Source organism: Sorghum bicolor, chromosome 4 (assembly GCF_000003195.3).
Source record: "Sorghum bicolor cultivar BTx623 chromosome 4, Sorghum_bicolor_NCBIv3, whole genome shotgun sequence".
Taxonomy (NCBI): Eukaryota; Viridiplantae; Streptophyta; class Magnoliopsida; order Poales; family Poaceae; genus Sorghum; species Sorghum bicolor.
Window position 1 is genome coordinate 65969187 of NC_012873.2, and position 20970 is coordinate 65990156.

Below are 20970 nucleotides of genomic sequence, written 5' to 3' on the forward strand. Positions count from 1 at the left end.
CGAGACGACGGCCGTGCCGTCTCTACGTGGGGTGTTTTTTTGCAAAACTTGCATCACGGCTTTGTTTAGTTTCAAAAAAATTTGGGAAATCGATACTGTAGTATTTTCGTTTGTAGTTGACAAGACTAACTAGGTTCAAAAGATTCGTCTCGTCAATTTCGACCAAATTGTGTAATTAGTTTTTATTTTTGTCTATATTTAATACTATATGCATGCGTCTAAAGATTCGATGTGACGGGGAATTAAAAAATCTTGCAAATCTTTTTAGGAACTAAACAAGGTTGCACATTTCACCGCAGCATGAACACGACGGACCGCACTGCAAGCAGGAATCGAGCATCCACATTTATCAGTCTACCAAATCAAATACCCAGCAGAAGCAAAGTAATGCAAGCGGCACAAATACTTGGCTCACCACCGCAGGAGGAAGTTTAGGAAATGGGACACCTTCTGCGTTGTAGACGCATACTCTGGCACCCTACACTCGATTCTGATCAACTGACCTACAGAGAAATAAACAATGGGAATTCAGAATTCTCTGCGGACGTTATAGTGCCACCTCTCTCAATTCGACCCACAATTCCCTGGGTCTCTCAAAATTGCGCGGCCACAAATCAAACACAGCGGGCGCAATCGATGGCGAAGACGATGCCGTAGAGCACGGCGAGCGTATGGAAGATGCGGTGCTCCCACACCGGGGCCGAGGCCGACGACGTCGCCGAGCCCGCGGCTTCGACCGCTAGCAATGGTGGGCAATGCCGCGTTGGGCGGCGGCGTGCGAGCAGAGTGGGCAGCAAGCGGCCGCTACGAGAGTAGGGTGGATTGCGTACTGAAACTGATGGATTAAACTGCTATAGTGAACCAGCCAAATTTAGTGAACATTTCAGTATATCACACAGAATTTCAGCTACCAAATGCTAGAATCCGAATTTAGTGAACAATTTCAGTACATCACACAGTTTCAGCAACCCAAATGGGCAGAATCATCACAACATGTTTTCAGCTACCCAAATGGCAGGATCCATAACAGACATTTCACCCATTCCAAAATTTGTCGCAAAAACCACTGTTCACGAAGTTCTTAGCCATCCTATCGCCTAGGAGTAATAAAGAGACGGTATTTTCCACACCTTTTTTATTCCAAACTTTTTACCTGCCCGGTGTTTCTTGAATGCTCTAATAGCAGTAGGAACATAGTGAGGAAAGGTATAATGCAGAAGCGTCATGACATCAGAAAAGGTGTATGGATTCTTCTTCATGCTCTGGATAGCTTCTGGAGAGAGAGTGGAAATTAACTTCATGAGACGCATCTCCACGGAATGCACAGTAGCATGCCTCACTAGGTCAACCAGCTTAGGTCTAACTGAACCTCTGTTCTTGTTCTTGTTCTTGTTCTTGTTCTTCTTGGTTTTTGTCTTCTTCATGTTGTTCTTAGGACCCTTGTTTCCACCAGTTGGTGAGGCAGGATTTGAAGCTGAAGGACTTGGAACAGCCAAAGGTGTTTTGTTGAGAGGATTCATATAAGGCTTCGGGGCACCCCAGCTGTTTAAGAACATATTGTTTGGGCAAAGTGATTTGTAGTTAGTGCACTCGGAATGAATATATTCCAGTATCTTTAAAGCCTTTTCACCTTTGCCTATTGCTGGAAACTCCTTTCTTGCAAGGCGCCAAGTCTCGAATTGGACGTACGCTCGGATCAAGTTTGGGCAGAGACATCCGTCGTACAACAAATCTTCTTCATCTATCACAGTGTTTGCTTCTAGTTTTCCTAGTAAACTGAAAAGGTCAGGGGGCAAGTGATCAAGTGCCCAATCTCCATGTACCCTTTTTATCAGTTCCTTGAGAAATGCACCTGACTCTTGATATCCAGCAGCTCTTGTATCACTATTGAGATCCCCAAAACATATTTTCTTGAAGCACAAGGCACTTGTTCCTCTCAGAACACCGACATTGCCCTCACTGAAGGATCCCACAACAGATTTGCCATGTAGATGAGAGATAAACGGTAGCATCAGTGCTGACCTTGACAGAAATCGTCCAGATTCAGAGGTAAGAAAGGGATTCTCTGGGTCAACAGCACCAATCAGCCTGTTGTTAGGGACCCTATTTAGTATAGGGTAACGGCGGCAATGTTCAAGCAGCGGAACAAACCGTTTTGCATCATATTTACGTGTGCCGTAGAATGTCCTGAAAAAAAACATATTAATATTAATTGCTTTGTTATGGTACTCTCATTAACTTCTAGGAGGTAAGACTTGAAACAAATGCAACAACTATATATACTCAAAAGTAATCAGATAAACAAAACAAATCTCAGGTCTAGTGAACATCAACATGGCTCTTATTTGGCACAAAACCAGGTCTGTGACTAACATATATATGTGATGAATCATATTGCATCATGTCACGTTAAAAAAGCACACATCACCAGGGCATGCTTCTACAAACTATCATCATGAAGCTAAAGGATTATTGTGACGGCTTATATAAACAAAAAAATGCAGTACATCACATATATGCACCATAATGTTCACTAAACAATTGGAAGTCACAAAATTTGTCACATACGTAACTCAAAGAAAATTAAGTTAGTTTGTCACATTGCATCTCAATTCATATGTTAGTTTGCAAGTTAGATCTAACTGCAAGATATTTTTCTATTTTACAACATACTTTGCCTATTTTTCAAATAAAAATATATTTGGGTGGTAATAGCCATTCAGATCTACCTATGAATAGTAGATAATTACTTGGCAGTACTGCAGCAAAGTCTTAATATTAAATCAGAATACAAAGTAGCTAACGGATGCTTACAAAACCTGATTTCACATGTCTCATGGGTAGTCGTGGAGAAAAGGCGTGGAACACCAGGAAAGTTTATTTTGGATTTATACTTCGATGCAAGGAGAGCCAAAGCACACATTTTAGCACCTGTAGATAGAGAACTAAAGTCATTCAATCTGTTATCCACAATTACATGATCAAGAAGATAGAAACTTCAAGATGATATGTGAATGGACAAAAAGCATACACAAGCAGCCCAAAAAATAAAAGGTGCCCATCATTTGCATAACACCGAACACATTACAGAATTCAGAGGTGGTTTCTACAAAAGTGAAATAGAAATAAGGTCCGACTAAGTACATAAATAAGTAACTTCATATATCTGTGTAAGAAAATGAGTAACTTAATATATTCAAGTATATCAAAAGGGTTTTTAAGAGCACGTGCTTAATTAGAATTGTTTAGAATATAACGTGCACACACAAACACGAAGAAGAAATGGAAAACAGAAAGGAATTAGGCACGACCAAAAAGCAGAGAGGCTCTTGAAGCCAGCCAAAATCCACAAGTGTATGGAGTCCAGCATAAGAGGTTCCAGTGCCACTAGTTGTAGAGCACAACTCTGTAACACACGGTAACTCCTTCCTTTCCATAGACTCCAAGAAACAAAGATGACCAAAGAGTCAAATCTACCTTGCAGTGGATTTGGAACCTGCTTGACAGGACCAACCCAACAAGAGGCAAAACGAGTGTACGGCAAAGTGTCTGTGCTAGAGATTGCAGCCTGCTCTTTAAATCACCCAGAATAGTTTTTCCTGCTAAAAACACAGAAGACCATTCCTAAGATGCCTCAATGCCCAAAGAAACTCCTTTGAAGCCAGAGCCACCTCAAATTCAGGGTGTATCCTAGAAATTATAGATTCGGGATCCCAAGGCCATCTCACTCCTTTGGGTGACAGGCCCTCGCCCAAGTGACCGCACACTATCTACCATAGGCGGCATCAGAACCGGTCCGTAGGAACGCCATTCATAGTCGATCAATGGATTAAATTGCCCAGCCCGAGACAAGTGATAATTGATAGGTAGACTAGGATAGCGAAGAGGGTGGACCTCGTGAGCATGAGTCTCCCTCCTTGTTGAGTAAGCAACCTTTTGATCCAGGGAAGTGACGTGCTACCGAGATGACTAGAGGTTGCAAGTCCGACTCTGTGAGCTGCCATATGGATAGGGGGATGCCCAAGTACTTATAGGAAGGAGGCAACCACACACGGTATAATTCCCTGTGCCAAATCTAGGTGCTCTGTGCTGCAACAAATCAGGAGCTAACTCTATGTGAAATTGGTTGGCAGTCCACAAGCATCATCAAACATATCTAAGATCACCTTGCAAAGGTGAAAGCTCAACCTAAGGCAGGAAAATCATGGCATTGCCTGCATACATGGTTAGAACAACCCCACCCCCACCAGCAGCATTAGCACCACCACCACCACCACAAGAGATGTCAAAAGGCCTCTAGAATCCGGTAGCGACACGATAGCATTGAGGCCCTCCATGAAAATAATAGAGAGCATAGGGGGAAAGAGGGCCCCCCTTGGCGCCGTCCACGACCATGATAGATGCGACGACCTAGGGATGCCGTTCAAAAGCACTTGTATGCTAGCTGTGGAGACAATAAAAAAGATCCAATCCCACTAGATGGTGGATGACGAGGTCCAGGACACATCTGAATGGTGCCCGTCCAGGGGTTGAAGAAGCTGGTCACCCAGAAACCAGGTCGGCCGCCTTCCTGTCCACCAGAAGCACGCTGATCGCCAGTAGTACGGCCACTAAGAGGGCTGTTTTTCTTCTTCTTGCAACACTCAGTGAAGATACTGCTCCCAGGGCTGCCCCTGTTGTAGGACTAGGAGGGCTGTTGGGGGGTATGGTGGGAGCGGAGGACGAGGAGCACCACCAGAAGATGCTCGAGGCTGACCAGCACCGGTGGAAGCAACGAAGGCAGAGGCCAGAGAACTGGACATGTTGGTGAGAATGATTTCCTCGGCAGCAAGTCGGAGCAAGCCTAGAGAAACATGGGGACGGGACGCCCGCGCATGAGATGCAAGCCAATGGAGGCGAACTTCTCACTGAGGCCACGAAACACATTGAAGTACCTCAGCCTAATGGATGTGAGACCAAGGTACTTCAGCCTAATAAAGCGATGCAAATCATCTTTTGGCCATAGAGAGCTCCAGATGATCTTGCACCATTTTAAGCCAATGGAGTAGCTCTTTCACGACCTTGATCTGCATACGGAAGCTACCAATAAACTTGGTATTCTAGCTCTTGAGTGCCTTCACCGTATTACGCAGCTTCTAGTCAAGCAACCTAAGTTGGTCATTAACTGGCATAAATTGAAGCGACCAAGCCAGACCATGTCCATGAAACCAGGGACTTTTCGCCAAATAGCATAAAAATGGAAATGTTTCCTTGGACCTAGAAGTGCGTCAGACTACAACAACAAATGTGACATAATTGGAGAAGAGTGATGGTAAAGAGTGCAAAAAACATATTAACGCTGGTGTCTAGCTAATAAAGCTCTCTCTTTATTCGCAAAAAAAAAGAGTGCAAAAAACAGTTTGGGAATAGATTTTCCCAATCAACCGACATACACACTCGATGAATGTGCTGGAGAATAGGGTGTTGCCTCTTGTCACTCCATGTGAACATGCGACCATGCAGGAGTAACTCTCCTAGATTTAGGCATTGATTGTTCTTATTAGCAGCCTCACAAATCAAGTTGAAATCCCCCTCATATCTAAGGGCCACTGAGCAAAATCCGGACAAATCAAGCTCTTGGAGAAATTTAATCCTGTCATCATCTCCATATGGCCCATACACACAGAGGTAAGACACCAAGAACAAACTAATTAAACCAACCAAAGTGACTTTGATGGACAACGAGTAACCGTGGAGCACAGGACCTAATCAGCCACATATATTTGTGCCAAGCCAGTAGCTAGATACCTCCACTCGCCCCGATCACGAAGAAAGACTACACCTTTGGGTTGGAGATCGACAGTCTGGCCGCAGAGACGGGTAGGGAGGCCGGCAGAGTCGTCGATGCGACGATGCCGCGGAAGATCAGCTCCTCCAGCGAGCGAGAGGAACTCGATCGACGCAGACGCCAGCGGAGGACCCCGAGCCGTCGAAGCGCCGTAGCCCCATAGCTCAGCAGTGGAAGGGATCGATGCAAAATACATACATAATCATCTCCCGCCCTATATCAATCAAGCACTCCCAACCAAATCGATTTACATAGCGGTGCGGACGCGCGGTGGCGAAGCCGTCTCGTGCGTGGGACCGTGGGTGCGTGCACGACTCGGCGGAGCGTGTCTCGTGCCGTGCTCATCGCCGGCGTAGCCGCGCCACTCAAGGCCAAGGTCGCGTGTGCTTCCGGTGATGTATCACAGCCTAGTGGCTCGAGCCGTACAATGTGCGTGGCGAGGCCATGCGGTGGGGTGGCCGTGGCTGCGACCAAGCGCGGCCGAGTTGAAACGCGTGACGCACGTTACGTGCGCGAGATATTCATGGCCAGCTCGAGAATTGACTAGAGAGAAAGCGGGATGGCGGCGCGCTGCTCACCTGGAGATGCCGGTGTAGCACGTGGCCGTGGCGTCCGTTGATGCGGAGGACAGGAGCCCGGAGGGGCGCGACGGCAACTGGCGGCGGCTGCGTTCGGGGTGGAGAAGAAGAGCCCGGGGTAGAAAGGTAGCCGTGCTGATGGTGTTTGCCGGCCCTCGATGTCTTAGCCGTGGGTGCGATCCTCTCCTTGCTGCCCGTGCCCCGCGGTGCTCCTCCGCGTGGCTGGTGGTGGAGAAGGGGCGGCGAGGTGGAGAGGGTTAGGGTTTTCTGCTGGCGGCGGCCAAAGGAGGGAGGAAAGGGGGAATGTGGGTAGTTGTAGTGGAGGCGGGGCGGAGCTCGGGAGCAGGTGGGCGAGGCCCTGGCGGCGAGGACGTCGAGGTCCGGGGCCTCGCTTCTTGGTCGTAAAGCGGCACGTTCCGCGAGGAGCGCAGACGCCGTGAGATGGGACCCAGAGGGCAGCGAGAGTGAGGAATAGGTGACGTGAGGTGAGACGAGGGCAGCGAGAGGCAGGGGTAGGATGTGAGCTGGCGGTCTGGAGCGGCTGTGCATCGATGCAGCAACGGGTGGCCGTCCCGTAATACTCTTTTGTCAAAGCTTCAATTTCTAAAATCCGTGCCAGTCAAACTTGTTTAACTTTGATCAACTTTATAGAAAAAAGTATCAATATGTATAACATAAAATGAGTATCTTATAAAAATATATTCAATGATAAATCTAATGGTATTAATTTGGTACTATAAATCTTAGTGCTTTTTTTTATAAATTTGGTCAAAGTTTTAAAAGTTTAACTTAGGACAACTCTATAAGTTGCAGCTTTCAGAGACGGAGGGAGTACCAATTTTTTTCATTTTCCACTATGGCTCTGTTTAGTTCTGATTCAAAAACTTTTAGTCCTATTATATTAAATATTTGGATATATATATATAGAGAGAGAGAGAGAGTATTAAATATAAATTAAAAATAAATATTTACATAGTTTGAATATATTTTTCAAGATACATTTTTTTTAATTTAATTAGTCTATAATTAAATACTAGTTGTTATAGTTATAAATGTGCTACAATATTTTAAAAAAAAAGTTTACATGAATTGGCTCCGCTCTCGGCGGTTCCGACTCCTTCCCTGTAGGTGCACTATGCCATAGCCGGCCGAAGCAAACCCAGCTCCTTGGGCTCGTCTCTGGTGGCAGGCAGAGCCGGAGCTAATTTCACGCAGCGCGCAGTGGAGTACAGGGACGCACAGTGCAAACACATGCTAGCCCCCGCGGGAGGCGGGAGCTGCGCCAATGCGCCCTTAACGGTGACAATATCCTGGTTAAGTTATACTCCGTCCGTACAAAAACCGTTTTGGAGAAGATTTGAGTCAAACATTAAAAATATAAATCATGAATAACTTTTAAGTTGTTAAATTTAAAAATATGAAAACCATATGAATAGATTTGTCTTGATGTATACTCATAAAATCTAGTGGTTGCATGAATTAAAATCAATTCGTTACCACATAGAAACCTTTCCGCGAGTTAGTCGTTCCACCTAACTGCACCTGACACAGGCTGACACGCACTGACACAAGCTGACACATGCAGTCATGTATGCATCCATTCTAATCTCATTCATTTTTTCTTAATAATTTCTCAATAAAGCTTTCAATTCAAAAACGGTTTTCATCATTGAACTCCTAACATTTTTGTGCACAATTTATTTTTTGACAAAATTTGAAATTTAAATTTTGAAATTTGAATCATGGCACGTAATAGCTCATTAGATGCATAGAATCATTTGTCAAAATGCATAGAAATGTACGAAACACTTCCCTACAATCTTATGAGTGAGAGCTTAAAAATATGGAGACCATCTCGTCTTGTCCAATTTAAAATTTGAATCATGGCACTTGAATGTGGATTGGATGCATAGAATTATTGTTTAAGATGTGTGCAAAAATTTTAGCACCAACCTTGCATATAACTCGATGGATGCAACCATAGAAAACTATCTATCTTTTATTATAAAATTTGAAATTTGAATCTTATTGGCATAGAGGTTCTATGATGGAGCAATCTGACGCATAAAAACTTGAAGACACAAGCATAGGAACCATTGTAGTGCTACGAAATTTAAAATTTCAAATCTCTCCACGAGATATGGTGCTGACGTTGCATAGAATTTAATGTTTACAAAAATCAAAGTTTTTTTAACAATGTATAGAATTGTGTACCAACAATGTATAAAATTGATACGAACAATAATGTATAGAAATATAGAAAGTGTACAAATAATTATCCTAATAACGTATGTCGAAGTGTTCTAACAATACACATAAGAGTGCTCCAACCATGCATATAGCTGTGTACAGGTGAACACATAATTGCTCAAGAATATATACAAATTTGTTTTTATGAGTAAGCCATCAACTACATCAACTACACGAGCCATCAATATTTTACATTGACCCATCAACTATATAAAAAATGATCACACTATGCCACCACCGCAAAAACCAGAAAAGTCATGAATATCATTAGCCATGTCCTTATGACTGTGCCACCATTGACCTCCCATCAAATAGAGGAGTCCATTTCAGCCATCCTATATCACAACGAAGGCATAGAAATATGTTTTAGCATGAGAAGAAACTTACAACAATAAGGCATAGAAACATGTTTCTTGCATAGAATCTTTGGTTTCTTACATATAAAGCAGTTGAAGTTTGAATCCCATGAGCATTGTGCATATGAGCATATTCAGAACATGTGCAAAAATACACAAGAATAGATATCGATGAATTCTCAAAATTTTGAATTCAACAGGTCTTCAAATTATGCAAAGTAAGCATAGAATTCTATACAAACTAAGCATGAATAAAACCTATGCAAACTAAACATAAAACCTATGCAAACTAAGGTGAATAAAATATGGCATAGAAAACTCATGAGTTGTGGCATAGAAAACATTGTGCATATGAGCACAATTCACAACATGCATAGAAACCTAGTCAACAAAACTATCTAAACCCAACTAATGTTACATAACAACCAATAGCTTTGCTCATTCATCCAAGCATATAAACATAACATATGGAAAACTAATTTTTTACATTAACCCATCAACTACATCAAGATCACACTGCGCCACCGCCACAAGTCAACTAAGTCGTGGACGTCGCAAGCCATGCCATTGACCTCTCACACCAAATGAAGAATAATCCTTCCAACCATCCTACATCAAAACAAAGGCATAGAAATATGTTTTAGAAGGCACAAAAACCTTATAGCGACAAAGAAAGGCATATAAACATGTTCTAGTTCACGCAAAAACCTTACAACGATAAGAAAGACATATAAACATATTTTAGCATGCGCAAAAATGTATTTATATTAATGCAAAAATCATAACAACATAGCATATAAATCTAACCTATCAAGCATACAAACTTATTTATGAAACTAATATCAGCTACATTGATTAAAATCACGGACCATTCAGGTATTGCAAGTATATAAAAATTAAAATCCAAAACATAGGAGAAGAAAGCTAGTTTAGCTAATGTCGTCGGTAGTGACTATTGTATTGCCGCACATTATGTCTACCCAAATTAGAATGCATAAAAAACCAGGAACAACTCTATATGCATATTAAATCAACAAGCAAACTAGACGGCCCAGAGCTCCAACAATGTATAATTGTATAGAAGTACACAGATTATCTATTCCGACAAATATATAGAAATGTGCTCCAATAATGTATGGAAATTTGGTCCACCAATGTATAGAATACATACCCCATGACCAAAAATTAAGACTTCAGTTTTATTACACATCATATCAAGGTGAAGTATAAAATTAGTGATAAATCACAGTTTCGAATATGTGCATAAAAAGTTTAGAGATAATCATGTAACATGCATAGAAAAGATTGTATAAACATGGTATAGAAAATTCATAAAGTCATGGTTGGCACAGACACGGGAGGGGCTCCGCAGAAGATCTGTCGCTACCAACATGGAGTCACCGTTGGTCACTAGATCCGCACATAAAATTATTTAAACATGGCATAGAAAATTCAAAATTCTTCAGTATTGCCACAGCTAGATCCATTTTGCTCATTGTTTCGTAGTTTAGTGAAGCATAAATAATCAAGGTCAAACTCATACAAATTCTATTCTATTTGAAAAGTAGATAATAGATAAGCATGTTACTAGCATGAATATCATAAACATTTATTCGTATAAAAAGCAATGATAACAGTCATAGAAAGTGTATCTATGCAAGGTAATTTATAATTTTAAAGCAACAATTTTATTACACTTCATATATGAGAAAAGAAGCATAAAATTTTAAATTAATTTGCATAGAAAATTTTCTTGCTTGTCATCCAATTGTATGGAAAATCAATATGAGCATGAACTAGCTTCTATTGAAAACAAGAAAAATTCAAGAACACAAGCACGCAATGTGCACTTTGGCAGATCCACACCCCATGCCTCTGTTGGATCAGGCCTAACCTGCTGCTCACCGTGTTACAGAGAGCCTGCATTTGAGGCAGGTTAAGTATGCATGGAAACTTTTGTATGTAAGCTGGGAAATAAAAATTTTGTATGTATGCATAAAAATTTTCTCTGGCCACCTTCTACTCATGATGGAATGCAGGATCTAGAAAAAAAATTATAGCTTTTTCAATGAATTTGTGGTGCTCTTGCAGCCATCCAAATTGCAACCAAGCAAAGCACAAAACACAGTAGCACAAACACATAACTTTCTAGAACTAGTGCTTGAATCCCTACAAAACACATAACTTTTGTATGCAAGTTGGGAAACAGAAATTTTGTATGTATGCATAAAAATCTTCTCCGGCCACCTTCTACTCACAATGGAATGCAGGATCTAAAAAAATTATAGCTTTTCAATGAATTTGTGTTGCTCTTGCAGCCATCCGAACTGCAACCAAGCAAAGCATAAAACACAGTAGCACAAACACATAACTTTCTAGAACAAGTATCCGAAAAGTTTCCATGCATCCAAGAAATTAAGATTTCAATTTCTATTGACACAAAAATTAATATTTCAATTTTAGAAAACACTATATCAAGGTTAAGCATAGAAAAAAAAGCCTAAGCTTAGATGAAAAAGAAGTCTGTTTCTATGCATAAAAAAATTAAGATTTTAATTTCTATGCATCCTAAAATAAGATGTCAATTTCTATGTATTCAGTGTGTCCCACTTCTTCTCTCTTGTTCTTTCTGCTTCAGTTCAAACAATGATTAATTGATTGTCCTAGAGTGGAATGATCAGAATAGAAAAGGAATAGAAATTGGTTTGAAATTACGATTTACAAAGAACAACGCAGGAACTTACTTGGAAACAAGCAAGCAACCCCCTCCTCATGCACGAAACTGCTCGCCGCATGAAGCGTGCTGCTGGACCAAAGATGACATCGCTAGGGCCGGATTTGCTCGCCCCACAGAATGTGTGCCCATACACATGCCCATCGACGAAGCGGGGGCAATGGCCTCCTTGATCTAGATAGTGAACGATATAATTTTTTATTCTAATTAGGTCCGTTAATGTGTCCTAATAATGCATAGAAATGTTGGTCGATAATGTATACAAATGTAATTCACAATTTGTATTCAAATCACATAGATACACGGATGAGCAAATGTACCTACAAAACTAACAATCCTGAGTGCACAAAAGGGAAGCCAATAGGGGTAGATCAATTCATCGAATACCGACAGGAAATATTATCACCTTGTGCCATGGCCGTGGACTGCATCGTGCACCGGACCGCCCCGTGGGGAGCCATGGCCTGGAGCACTACATGTCGAACTTCTTCTCCGGCCACCTAACGCCTCCTAGAGTCCTCGCCCCAGCCCTCACCTTGACGTAGCCACAATAATGTATAAATATGCCCCAACAAATGCATAAATTGTGTTCTAACAATGTATAAAATATAATTTCAGAGTTCATAAAAATAAATTTTTTATACACATACTCTCATAGTATTTTATAAAAAAAAAAGAAAAAAAGAAAAACAACTTCAAAAACTGAATCCCATAGACAACCATCAATCCACCATGCCAAGATACAGCTTTGTGCTTAGCGACATATCCTAGAAAAGTCCAGGCGATGGTTGACCTACCGACATTGCATTGCAGGTTCAATGGTCATGCAAGAGCCGCCAGACCATGCCGCAAAATGGAGAGGAAAAAAAGAAAAAAAATGTCGCACATGCGCCGCCACCGGTGGAGGGAGAGAAGGCCCATGCGCCGCCACCTACCCATCTGTGACCTGTAGAAACAAGATAGAGGAAACATTGGGGAAAATCATCCCTTACCGGAGACCAATCGTGTAGAAGCCCCCTCGCCTAGCAGCACCTGCAGCGGGTGCCGGACTGGATCTGCCGCCCTCGTGTGTTGGAGAGCTGGATCCAGCCATTGCGCCGCAACAACGCCAACACCATCGGCCGTAGCATGCTAAGCTCGCGGTGAGGACCGTGATGTTGCCACAGGCCGTCGCTGTTGTGCGTTGGGGGCACGCCGGGCTACCTCCACCCGCCCCTTTTGCCTGCATCCCGTGGGACCTTGTGGTGCCACAAGGAGAGCACGGCCACCGAGGAAGAAACGACGTCGCGAGATGAGCACCGTCAGCGTCGGGGCAGAGAGCCGCCGCTTGGCTCCGGAACCCCGCGGCCCTCTGCCATGCGGCATCTAGCATGGGGAGGGTGCGCGCCATCGTCGTGGGGTGGGAGGCCGAGGAGGGGGGGGCGCGCCGCCGCCGGACGGAGGAGCCAGGAGATGGAGGGTCGCCGTACGTCACGGGACGAAGCGCCATCGGAGGGAGGAGGGGATTTTTTTTATTAATCTGGACACAGCCAGAGAGAGAGAGAGGCCCTAGGAGCCCAATTTTCGGTCGAACCAGGTCGTTGAAGGTTGGACTAGGGCTTCTCGTATTTATTGAAAGCCCTATATATATATATATATATATATATATATATATATATCAATTTTTTATAAGTATTTTTAGAAAAATAAAGAGTCAAAGTTAGGCTTTGCAGACCATATCGTTGTCGTAAACGACTTCTTTTATGGATACAGAGGAAGTACTATGTAACAAAACTACGGTACCACTTTTTTCTTTATAGAGTTAAATGTACCATTGGCCCTTGAACCTATAAGCATGTGTTATATAGGTTTATGAACTTAAAAAATACATTTCTAGACCCCTAAACTTATTAAGTGGTGCACGGTAGGCCCATGTTAGCAATATGGCATCTTTATACTAATATGGCATGCTAACATGACATGCATTTTCCATTTAACCACACATTTATTTTCCTTGTAAAAAAATAGACCCTTCCGCATCGTTTGTGGCCTCGGGCTACTCCACGCAGCCCCCGTCTCCTGACCCCGCCCATCTACTGCAGTAGGCCGCTCATCAAGACGGCAGTCGCGGCAGCCTAAACCCTAAACCCATCTTCCGCAGTCGATGGCCAAAGGAGGGAAGAAAGGGGGAATGTGGGTAGTTGTAGTGGAGGTGGGGGCGGAGACAGCAGAAGCACTATACTACAGCCAATCTTTAACTCCAAATCAGTCGCTATAGGTCGTTATAGCGACCGATCAACAATCGCCATAACGTTATAGCGGTTATAGCGACCGATGTAAAAGTCACAGTAAATGGCATCACTATAAATCTATTGCAACCGACATGGTTTACAGCCAATGGTTTTAGCGACCAATGGTTTGAGGATATCAAACTTTTTAGCAACCAATATTTAGTCGCTATGAGCCGGCACCATTATATAATAAATACCATATAATTTTAGGCTTGTTTTGTTAGATTGATCTCAGGCCCAGCCCAACAGCTGGGGCCTTTTCCCTCTGGATCACGCTCTGATCGGGGGCGCCCAACCGATCTATGATTGGTGGACCCCCGACGCGCTGCACTATATAAACAGGAATGGGGGCCGCAGGCACGCTAACCTAAGTTCACCGTGCTCACCACCCACTCGACAAACCCTAGGCCATCCGATCGACTTGCGCAGTGGCGTCGGAAAGCACCACTGTGCCACCTCCCTCCACCGCCGTCGTCGGTCAGTGTCGCTGGAGGCCTGAAGATCGTCGTGATCTACATCATCGCAGCACCAACACCCTCGCCATGGACCCCACCGGTTCTGCTCCCGCCGCCAACGACGGTCGAAACCCTATACTCTAGATCTACATGTTTCTGCTTCTACCAATCATATACTTGTATCACTGTTTGTTTACTGCTATATGTTATTTGTACCCCGACTCGATACACTGCTAGTAGATCCTGTTTTTCTATCATGTTTAACATCCATACAAGTTCACCGTACACATCAAACACAAAATTGTATAAACAAATCTCATATTCATTGAAATCAACATTTGTACAATTGTAGTTTGGATAAATTCTACAAGTCACCTACCACACAGGCACACAACCCATGAACTTCTAAATAATTCACTATACAGAAGACCAAGCCTACCCTAGCAGTCCAAAAACTATGGCTAGTTGGCTACAAACACATCTCAGCGCTCCACATCTTCCATGAGAACTCTAAATAGCTTGTCGACACCATCAAGCATGCTGCTATGCCTGAAATCCACATGCAATCCAATATAAGTATTCTGGTATTCAGCTAGGATCCAATAAGTAGACAGGTAGACAGGTGCAGGTGCAGTAAGAATAGATCATTCCTATGGCTGTAAGTCTAAATCTGACAAGAAATGTAAACGTAGGATGACAACCTTTGCACATAATTCTATAGCAGACAAATAAAGTCTATATATGCAGACAACATGATTTGCAGGCTTGATTCAATTAGAAAAAAGAATATGTAGTGTTGGCAAGTGGAACTAGCACCCTTCGAAGTACCATCAGAAACTTAGAATGCAAATAACCAATTCTGTGATGTGAATAATTAGAAGTTTTAGCAACAGTGCCCAATATCATGCATTCAGATAAAAGTGAGGCAAAATAAAGATTTGTCAACATGTCCTGGACCTTTTTACTCACAGTTTAGAATAGATGAAATGGAAGTGTACTCACGTGAGTGAAAGTCTAACTGATCGAGTGCTATATATGGGACATGAGTGCCATCTGGGTTGCTCTTTCTGAAGCATCATGTGCAGTGATCTCAAGTGGCAATACTTTACAAGTGTTTTTGCTGGCTTAACAATGGCATCATCTACAATGGCAATAGTTTGTAAGTGTTTTTACTGGCTTAACAATGGCATCATGAGGTTGGCCATGATTTTGAAACAGTAAAAAGATGTTGTAAGATTTCTGGGAATATTTGATTCTAAAGACGACATGAGCATGTCCATACATTCATTGCCTAATGGTAGAACAGCTTCTAGAAATTTAGAACTTGCCTCAGAGAAAATAAATTGGCTAGGAGATAGAAGCATCATAAGAACTGAACTCAAAGCCGGCTCTTGCTCCAATTTAAACAATTCCATGGGACTGTTTTTCAGTGTTAAATCCATTGCTGGTGAGCTGCACAACGAAGCATGAGGTAAAGAAAATTAGATCTGAACTATTATCATGACAACACTAGCAGTCTTTCCTGAAAGTAGCAGTAGAAATTTAAAGATCTGGCAGTTCCAAAGTGAGAATATGCACTCTCTGAAAACACATTATGCCCAAGCCTCTGTTGTACTTTTTTCCACACCGGTAAAACCGAATTTCATTACCGCAGTAACGAAATTACAAGAGTATTTCAAAACAAGTTCAGCCAGCCCAACTCAGAAAAAGAAACAAAAAACGAGAGACAAACAGCGCCGAGGACTAGGATCACCATGGGAACCTATCCAACGTGCGCAACCAAAACGCTAACAACAACGCTGCAGCAACAAAGCAAACGAAGTTTGCAGGCCCAGACCAGCCAACCAAAAGACCCGAGAAATACTACAGCACCCTCCAGAGAGATTAAGTGACGTCAACTACTTTGTGGATCAACAATCATACGGCACCATCTGTTGTCCTGCAACCGACCGCACACTTTGATTACTAATGTTAAACAATTCTTTTTCACACAGCTGGGAGAAAATATTATCACAAGCAGCTAACGCTCTATGTATTCCTTGATTGTATTTAAGTGTATGTGAAATTCTAATACCATTGCTGAGAAGCACAATTACTTTATCGGTCTTCAGAAAATATCTATTGCACACAATCATTGAATGGTTAATGCAAAGCAATAGTACTACTGTTATTGTGTAGTAAAATTTCTGAGGTAATGAACTTTTTTGCTAATTGTTGTGTTACCTATAAGTGGATATCTAACAGACTAATATAGAATACATCACCATGATTGCTGGGAAGCAGTTAGTTTCTAGCTGTAAATAAAATGTGTTCAGAACAGTCAATGTCAGATACAGCACGACAAACACAAACCCCAACTTCAGCTTGGATAGGTTCAAACAAAAAACAATATTTTGGAAGTTTTACTGCTACTGTGTCATCAGTAGTTGCATTGATCATTAGTATAAGTGGATCCTAACATCCCCTATTCTATTCTCAAGCTCTTTCATGCTTGAAGAAAACATGCATTTAAAATGTCTACCTTAGATTGCAAATAGCTCAATTCATGACCGAAGACATAAACAGCTCAAAAGGTGAACATACAAAATCAGTTGCGCCTAGGCGCGATTAGGTGCTGGGCGAGGGGTACCCGCCTCGCCTACGGGGGTAGGCGGCATCTAGGCGCTGGGTGGCGCCGAGGCGGTCGCGGAGCTGGGCGAGCCGCGAAATTTCGCCCCCGCGGGCTGATGGCGGAGCGCGGAAGGCGCGGCCTTTCGCGCACGCGGATGGCTTCGGCCGTGGGAAATCACGCGAAATCCCCGCTGCCTCCTCCGTCCTCCTGCTCCACCGCCGGCTGCTACCCTGCCCCAAGGTCAGTCCCCTCCCCTCTGCTCATCTTCTCTCCCCCCGCCGGCAACTCCTCCCCTGCTCATCCCCCCCACCCCCCCCCCCCCCCCCCCCCGCCGCCGGCAGCTCCTCCTCCCCTGCTCCTCTTCCTCTCCCCTCCCCTGTTTCTCCCAGCGCCTAGGAAAACGCCTAGGCGCGATTACTCCCGTCTAGGCACTAGGCGGAGGGTCACTGCCTAGAATCCGCCTAGCGCCTAGCTGAACTTTGGTTATCATACCTTCTGAGCTTGCTAAGCTCCATTGTGCTTCCACTTGGCTACACATGTACATCAATTTAAACAAATGAGAATCCAATATGAAGATATTATTTCAGCAAGAGATGAACTATGAATTTAGACATATGGATCAAAGAAGAATGCACCTGACAAAGTGGATTGGAAGCAACTCGAATTGTCCAATCTCCAATTCTAGAAGACCAGAACCTGCAAATAAGAACAGACAAATGAATATAGTATCAAGACTTCAGTAATCACTAGTTGATAGTTCAGTACATACATATACATGATACTATGATAGGATGATTATACATCACCTCTAGGCTAGTTTTCAGTCAGGAACAGGAGTATAGGAGTACTGAAGTAGATAGCAGAGTAGTACAGGACACCAAATTTAAAAATCACAAGTACAGATTAGAGTTTGTACCATAGCAAACTATTTAACTACTTTGGTTTTATTACAGCGCAAGAAGTCTCAAATAGAGCACAACGGCATACTTTTAACCAACCAAAAAAAAACAGTGTTTTCTTCAGCCACATTCCAAGTTGAAGTTGTGCATTAGCATATTATCAAATACTGTTAACCAAATATTCTAGATTATTTATTTCTAAAATCTGAAACTTGAACTTTCAGAAACAGAAATAGTCTAGTATGACTGTACAAAAGATGGGATGAAGCAGACCATGCATGTTCCTTTTGTTCAATTCTCATATTCATTATGTAGAATTGCAGATATCAGAACTAGCCATTATTTCTTTCTAAAAAGATTTTGGTTATGTAATATCACCTACAGAATAGCTCATGGAAAAGAAAGGATTGCCAGTAAAGTATATTAAACATAAGTTTAATGACAATCTGTAGCAAGGGCAGATGGTGTTGGATGTATACAAAAGCGCAATATGCAAAATTGAGTTACAACGAAATACAAAAGGGAGATAAGCTAACCTAAATCGCAATTTGCCTTTGAGAAGAATAAACACATAAAAGAGTGAATTAATGACTTACATTTGCACTACAACGTTAACTGTAGAAGAACTAGGAACAATAATGACATTTAGATACTAGTTATTACTGAAATGAACTCCTAAGTGAAATAATGCACTGGTCTATTTGATTATTCTTGACCATCCCAAAAATGCATTACTAGAGCATCATAGATTTATAGTTTCCTGAACAGCAGTCAATTTTACTTACAAAAATCACCAGCAGATGATTATGGATCCTATACAATTTCCATCAACCCTAGTAATAGATTGTGTTAGGCATTTGAATCAACATTTGACATTCAAGGTAAACAGAAACAAGCTGCCACTGGCTACTACATGGTTTGAATGAGATCTATAAGCTGCCACTGGCTACTACATGGGTTGAACGAGATCTAGTTTTAAATGGATTGGCGAGAACAAGGTGGGAAAGGAACTCACAAAGATCCACTGACAAGCTTGCTGTGGAACCCACTTTCGCTGCCGAGCGCACTGTCCTCACCGTCCATCTGTTACCTGATAAGTAGAGAGGAACCAAATCGAAATTGAGGAACCAATGCTTGAGGTACTCACTTGCTTCAACTAGAGTTCCGTGGTGAAGACCAAGGGAATCCCACACCTGATCTGTGACCACCTGAGGTAGGGCGTGCTTGTTCGGACCAGAGCTCGCGTGCTCCTCGCGTAACCAGATGCCGACGGCGGGTGTTTCCTCCTACCCGAGCTCGCGCGGCCCCTCCTGACCCAGAGCTCGCGCGGCGCTCGAGCAGCCGCGAGCAGCGGAGGAAGGGAGCGGTGCGGCGGGTGGGGGGACGGCGGCGGCTGGTGTGTGTGTGTGGCTGTAGCTGGAGGATGGAATCCAGGGTACATGTACGGTCTGTGGGTGCAACGGATTGACAGGTGAGGTAAAAAAAAAAAAAGTACCGTATCAATTTTGTTTTTATTTGACAATTATTATGTAACTATAGATTTAAAAAATTCATATTGCAGATTATAGATAAACTATATAATTAGTTATCTATTTAATTTAATATTCTATATATATGTCGTAAGATTTGATGTGACAGGAAATTTTTTTAAAAAAATTGTTTTGGGCGAACTAAACAAGGCCTATCCACAAAGTTTTTTGATTCGGGTATTATAGCACTTTTATTTGTATTTAATAATTATTGTATTAATAACTAGGCTCAAAAAATTTATCTTACAAATTATAGGTAAACTATGTAATTAATTATTTTTTATCTTTATTTAATGCTTTATGCACGTACCGCGAGATTTAATGTGATGGAAAATCTTTTGCCTTGTTTAGTTCACCCTGAAAACCAAAAAGTTTTCAAGATTCTCCGTCACATCGAATCTTGTGGCACATGCATAAAACATTAAATAGAGACGAAAACAAAAAATAATTACACAGTTTAGCTGTAAATCATGAGACGAATCTTTTGATCCTAGTTAGTCCATGATTGGATAATATTTGTCACAAACAAACGAAAGTGCTACAGTACCGAAAACTTTTCACTTTTCAGAACTAAACAAGGTCTTTAAAAAAATTGGATTTTGGCCTTGTTTAGTTCCAATTTTTTTTACAAAATGAACATCGTAGCACTTTCGTTTGTATTTGACAAATATTATCCAGTCATGGATTAACTAGGCTCAAAAGATTCGTCTTGTAGAACAAACTGTGCAATTAATGTCTTGTTTAGTTTAATGCTCTATGCATGTGCCGTAAGATTCGATGTGCCGGTGAATCTTAAAAAGTTTTTCGATTTTAGGGTAAACTAAGACCTTGTTTAGTTACACCCAAAGGCCTTGTTTAGTTCTCACTTTTTGTTTATGTCTTATAATTTAAGTTATGCTTTTTTATAAACATTAATGCAGTAGTACTAGTGCTGAGATGAAGAATTAAATATGTTTTTGGTCTTTGAACTAGAGGTGATTACGCCTTATATATTGGAATAGAGGAAGTATTGATGATATTATGTCATAATAAAAATTAATTTACCTTATACAACCTTAATTTGTCGCCATATACATCCTATTCTGATGTTTTCCTTTTTTTGATAATCAGTCTTCCCTGCTTTAGTTCTTTATATTGATCAACTCATACAGCTAAATCGTGAGTATTCAAATGGTTTACTGTTGACGGTATTTTCACTATGATTTTCGACCACTAAAACCGTCAACAAAGGTTAAGTTTTAGAGATAACACCAAGCAACTAAGTAGTGACATAGGTACAATTCACTTGGTTCCACATGTACATGTCATTATTTGGATGCAGGTGCAAACAGCCACTAATCAAGCCTGATCAAGCTCAAATGAAGCAAAGATGATCAAGAATCAAAACCACCACATATCAACAAAACATTGAAGATGACAAGTGGGGACAACATGTGGAGCAAGGTGGTGGGCCAACCCCCC

At 42.0% G+C, this 20970-nt stretch overlaps 1 protein-coding gene and 1 long non-coding RNA gene across 4 annotated transcripts; both read right to left on the reverse strand.

The window, feature by feature from the left end:
• Positions 8653-13318, reverse strand: LOC110434381. 2 transcript variants are annotated; one of them, XR_002451820.1, is made up of 5 exons: positions 12543-13318; positions 12152-12280; positions 11756-11919; positions 9094-9620; positions 8653-8990 (listed from the first exon to the last, which is right to left on the reverse strand). It is a non-coding gene; the product is annotated as an uncharacterized LOC110434381 (long non-coding RNA). The 2 variants fall into 2 exon arrangements; XR_002451821.1 differs by lacking the exon at positions 8653-8990 and having other exon boundaries at positions 9302-9620; positions 12738-13318.
• On the reverse strand, positions 14772-19400 carry LOC110434431. Of its 2 annotated transcripts, XR_002451931.1 has the most exons (7): positions 19174-19400; positions 18996-19070; positions 17717-17777; positions 17574-17611; positions 15799-15922; positions 15473-15611; positions 14772-15019 (listed from the first exon to the last, which is right to left on the reverse strand). XR_002451931.1 is itself a non-coding variant. In XM_021458455.1 (6 exons), exons 2-6 carry the CDS (start codon positions 19061-19063, stop codon positions 15014-15016), a joined length of 297 nt encoding a protein of 98 aa, XP_021314130.1. In that variant the 5' UTR covers positions 19064-19070; positions 19174-19400; the 3' UTR covers positions 14772-15013. The 2 variants fall into 2 exon arrangements, 1 of the variants encoding a protein (XP_021314130.1); XM_021458455.1 differs by lacking the exon at positions 15473-15611.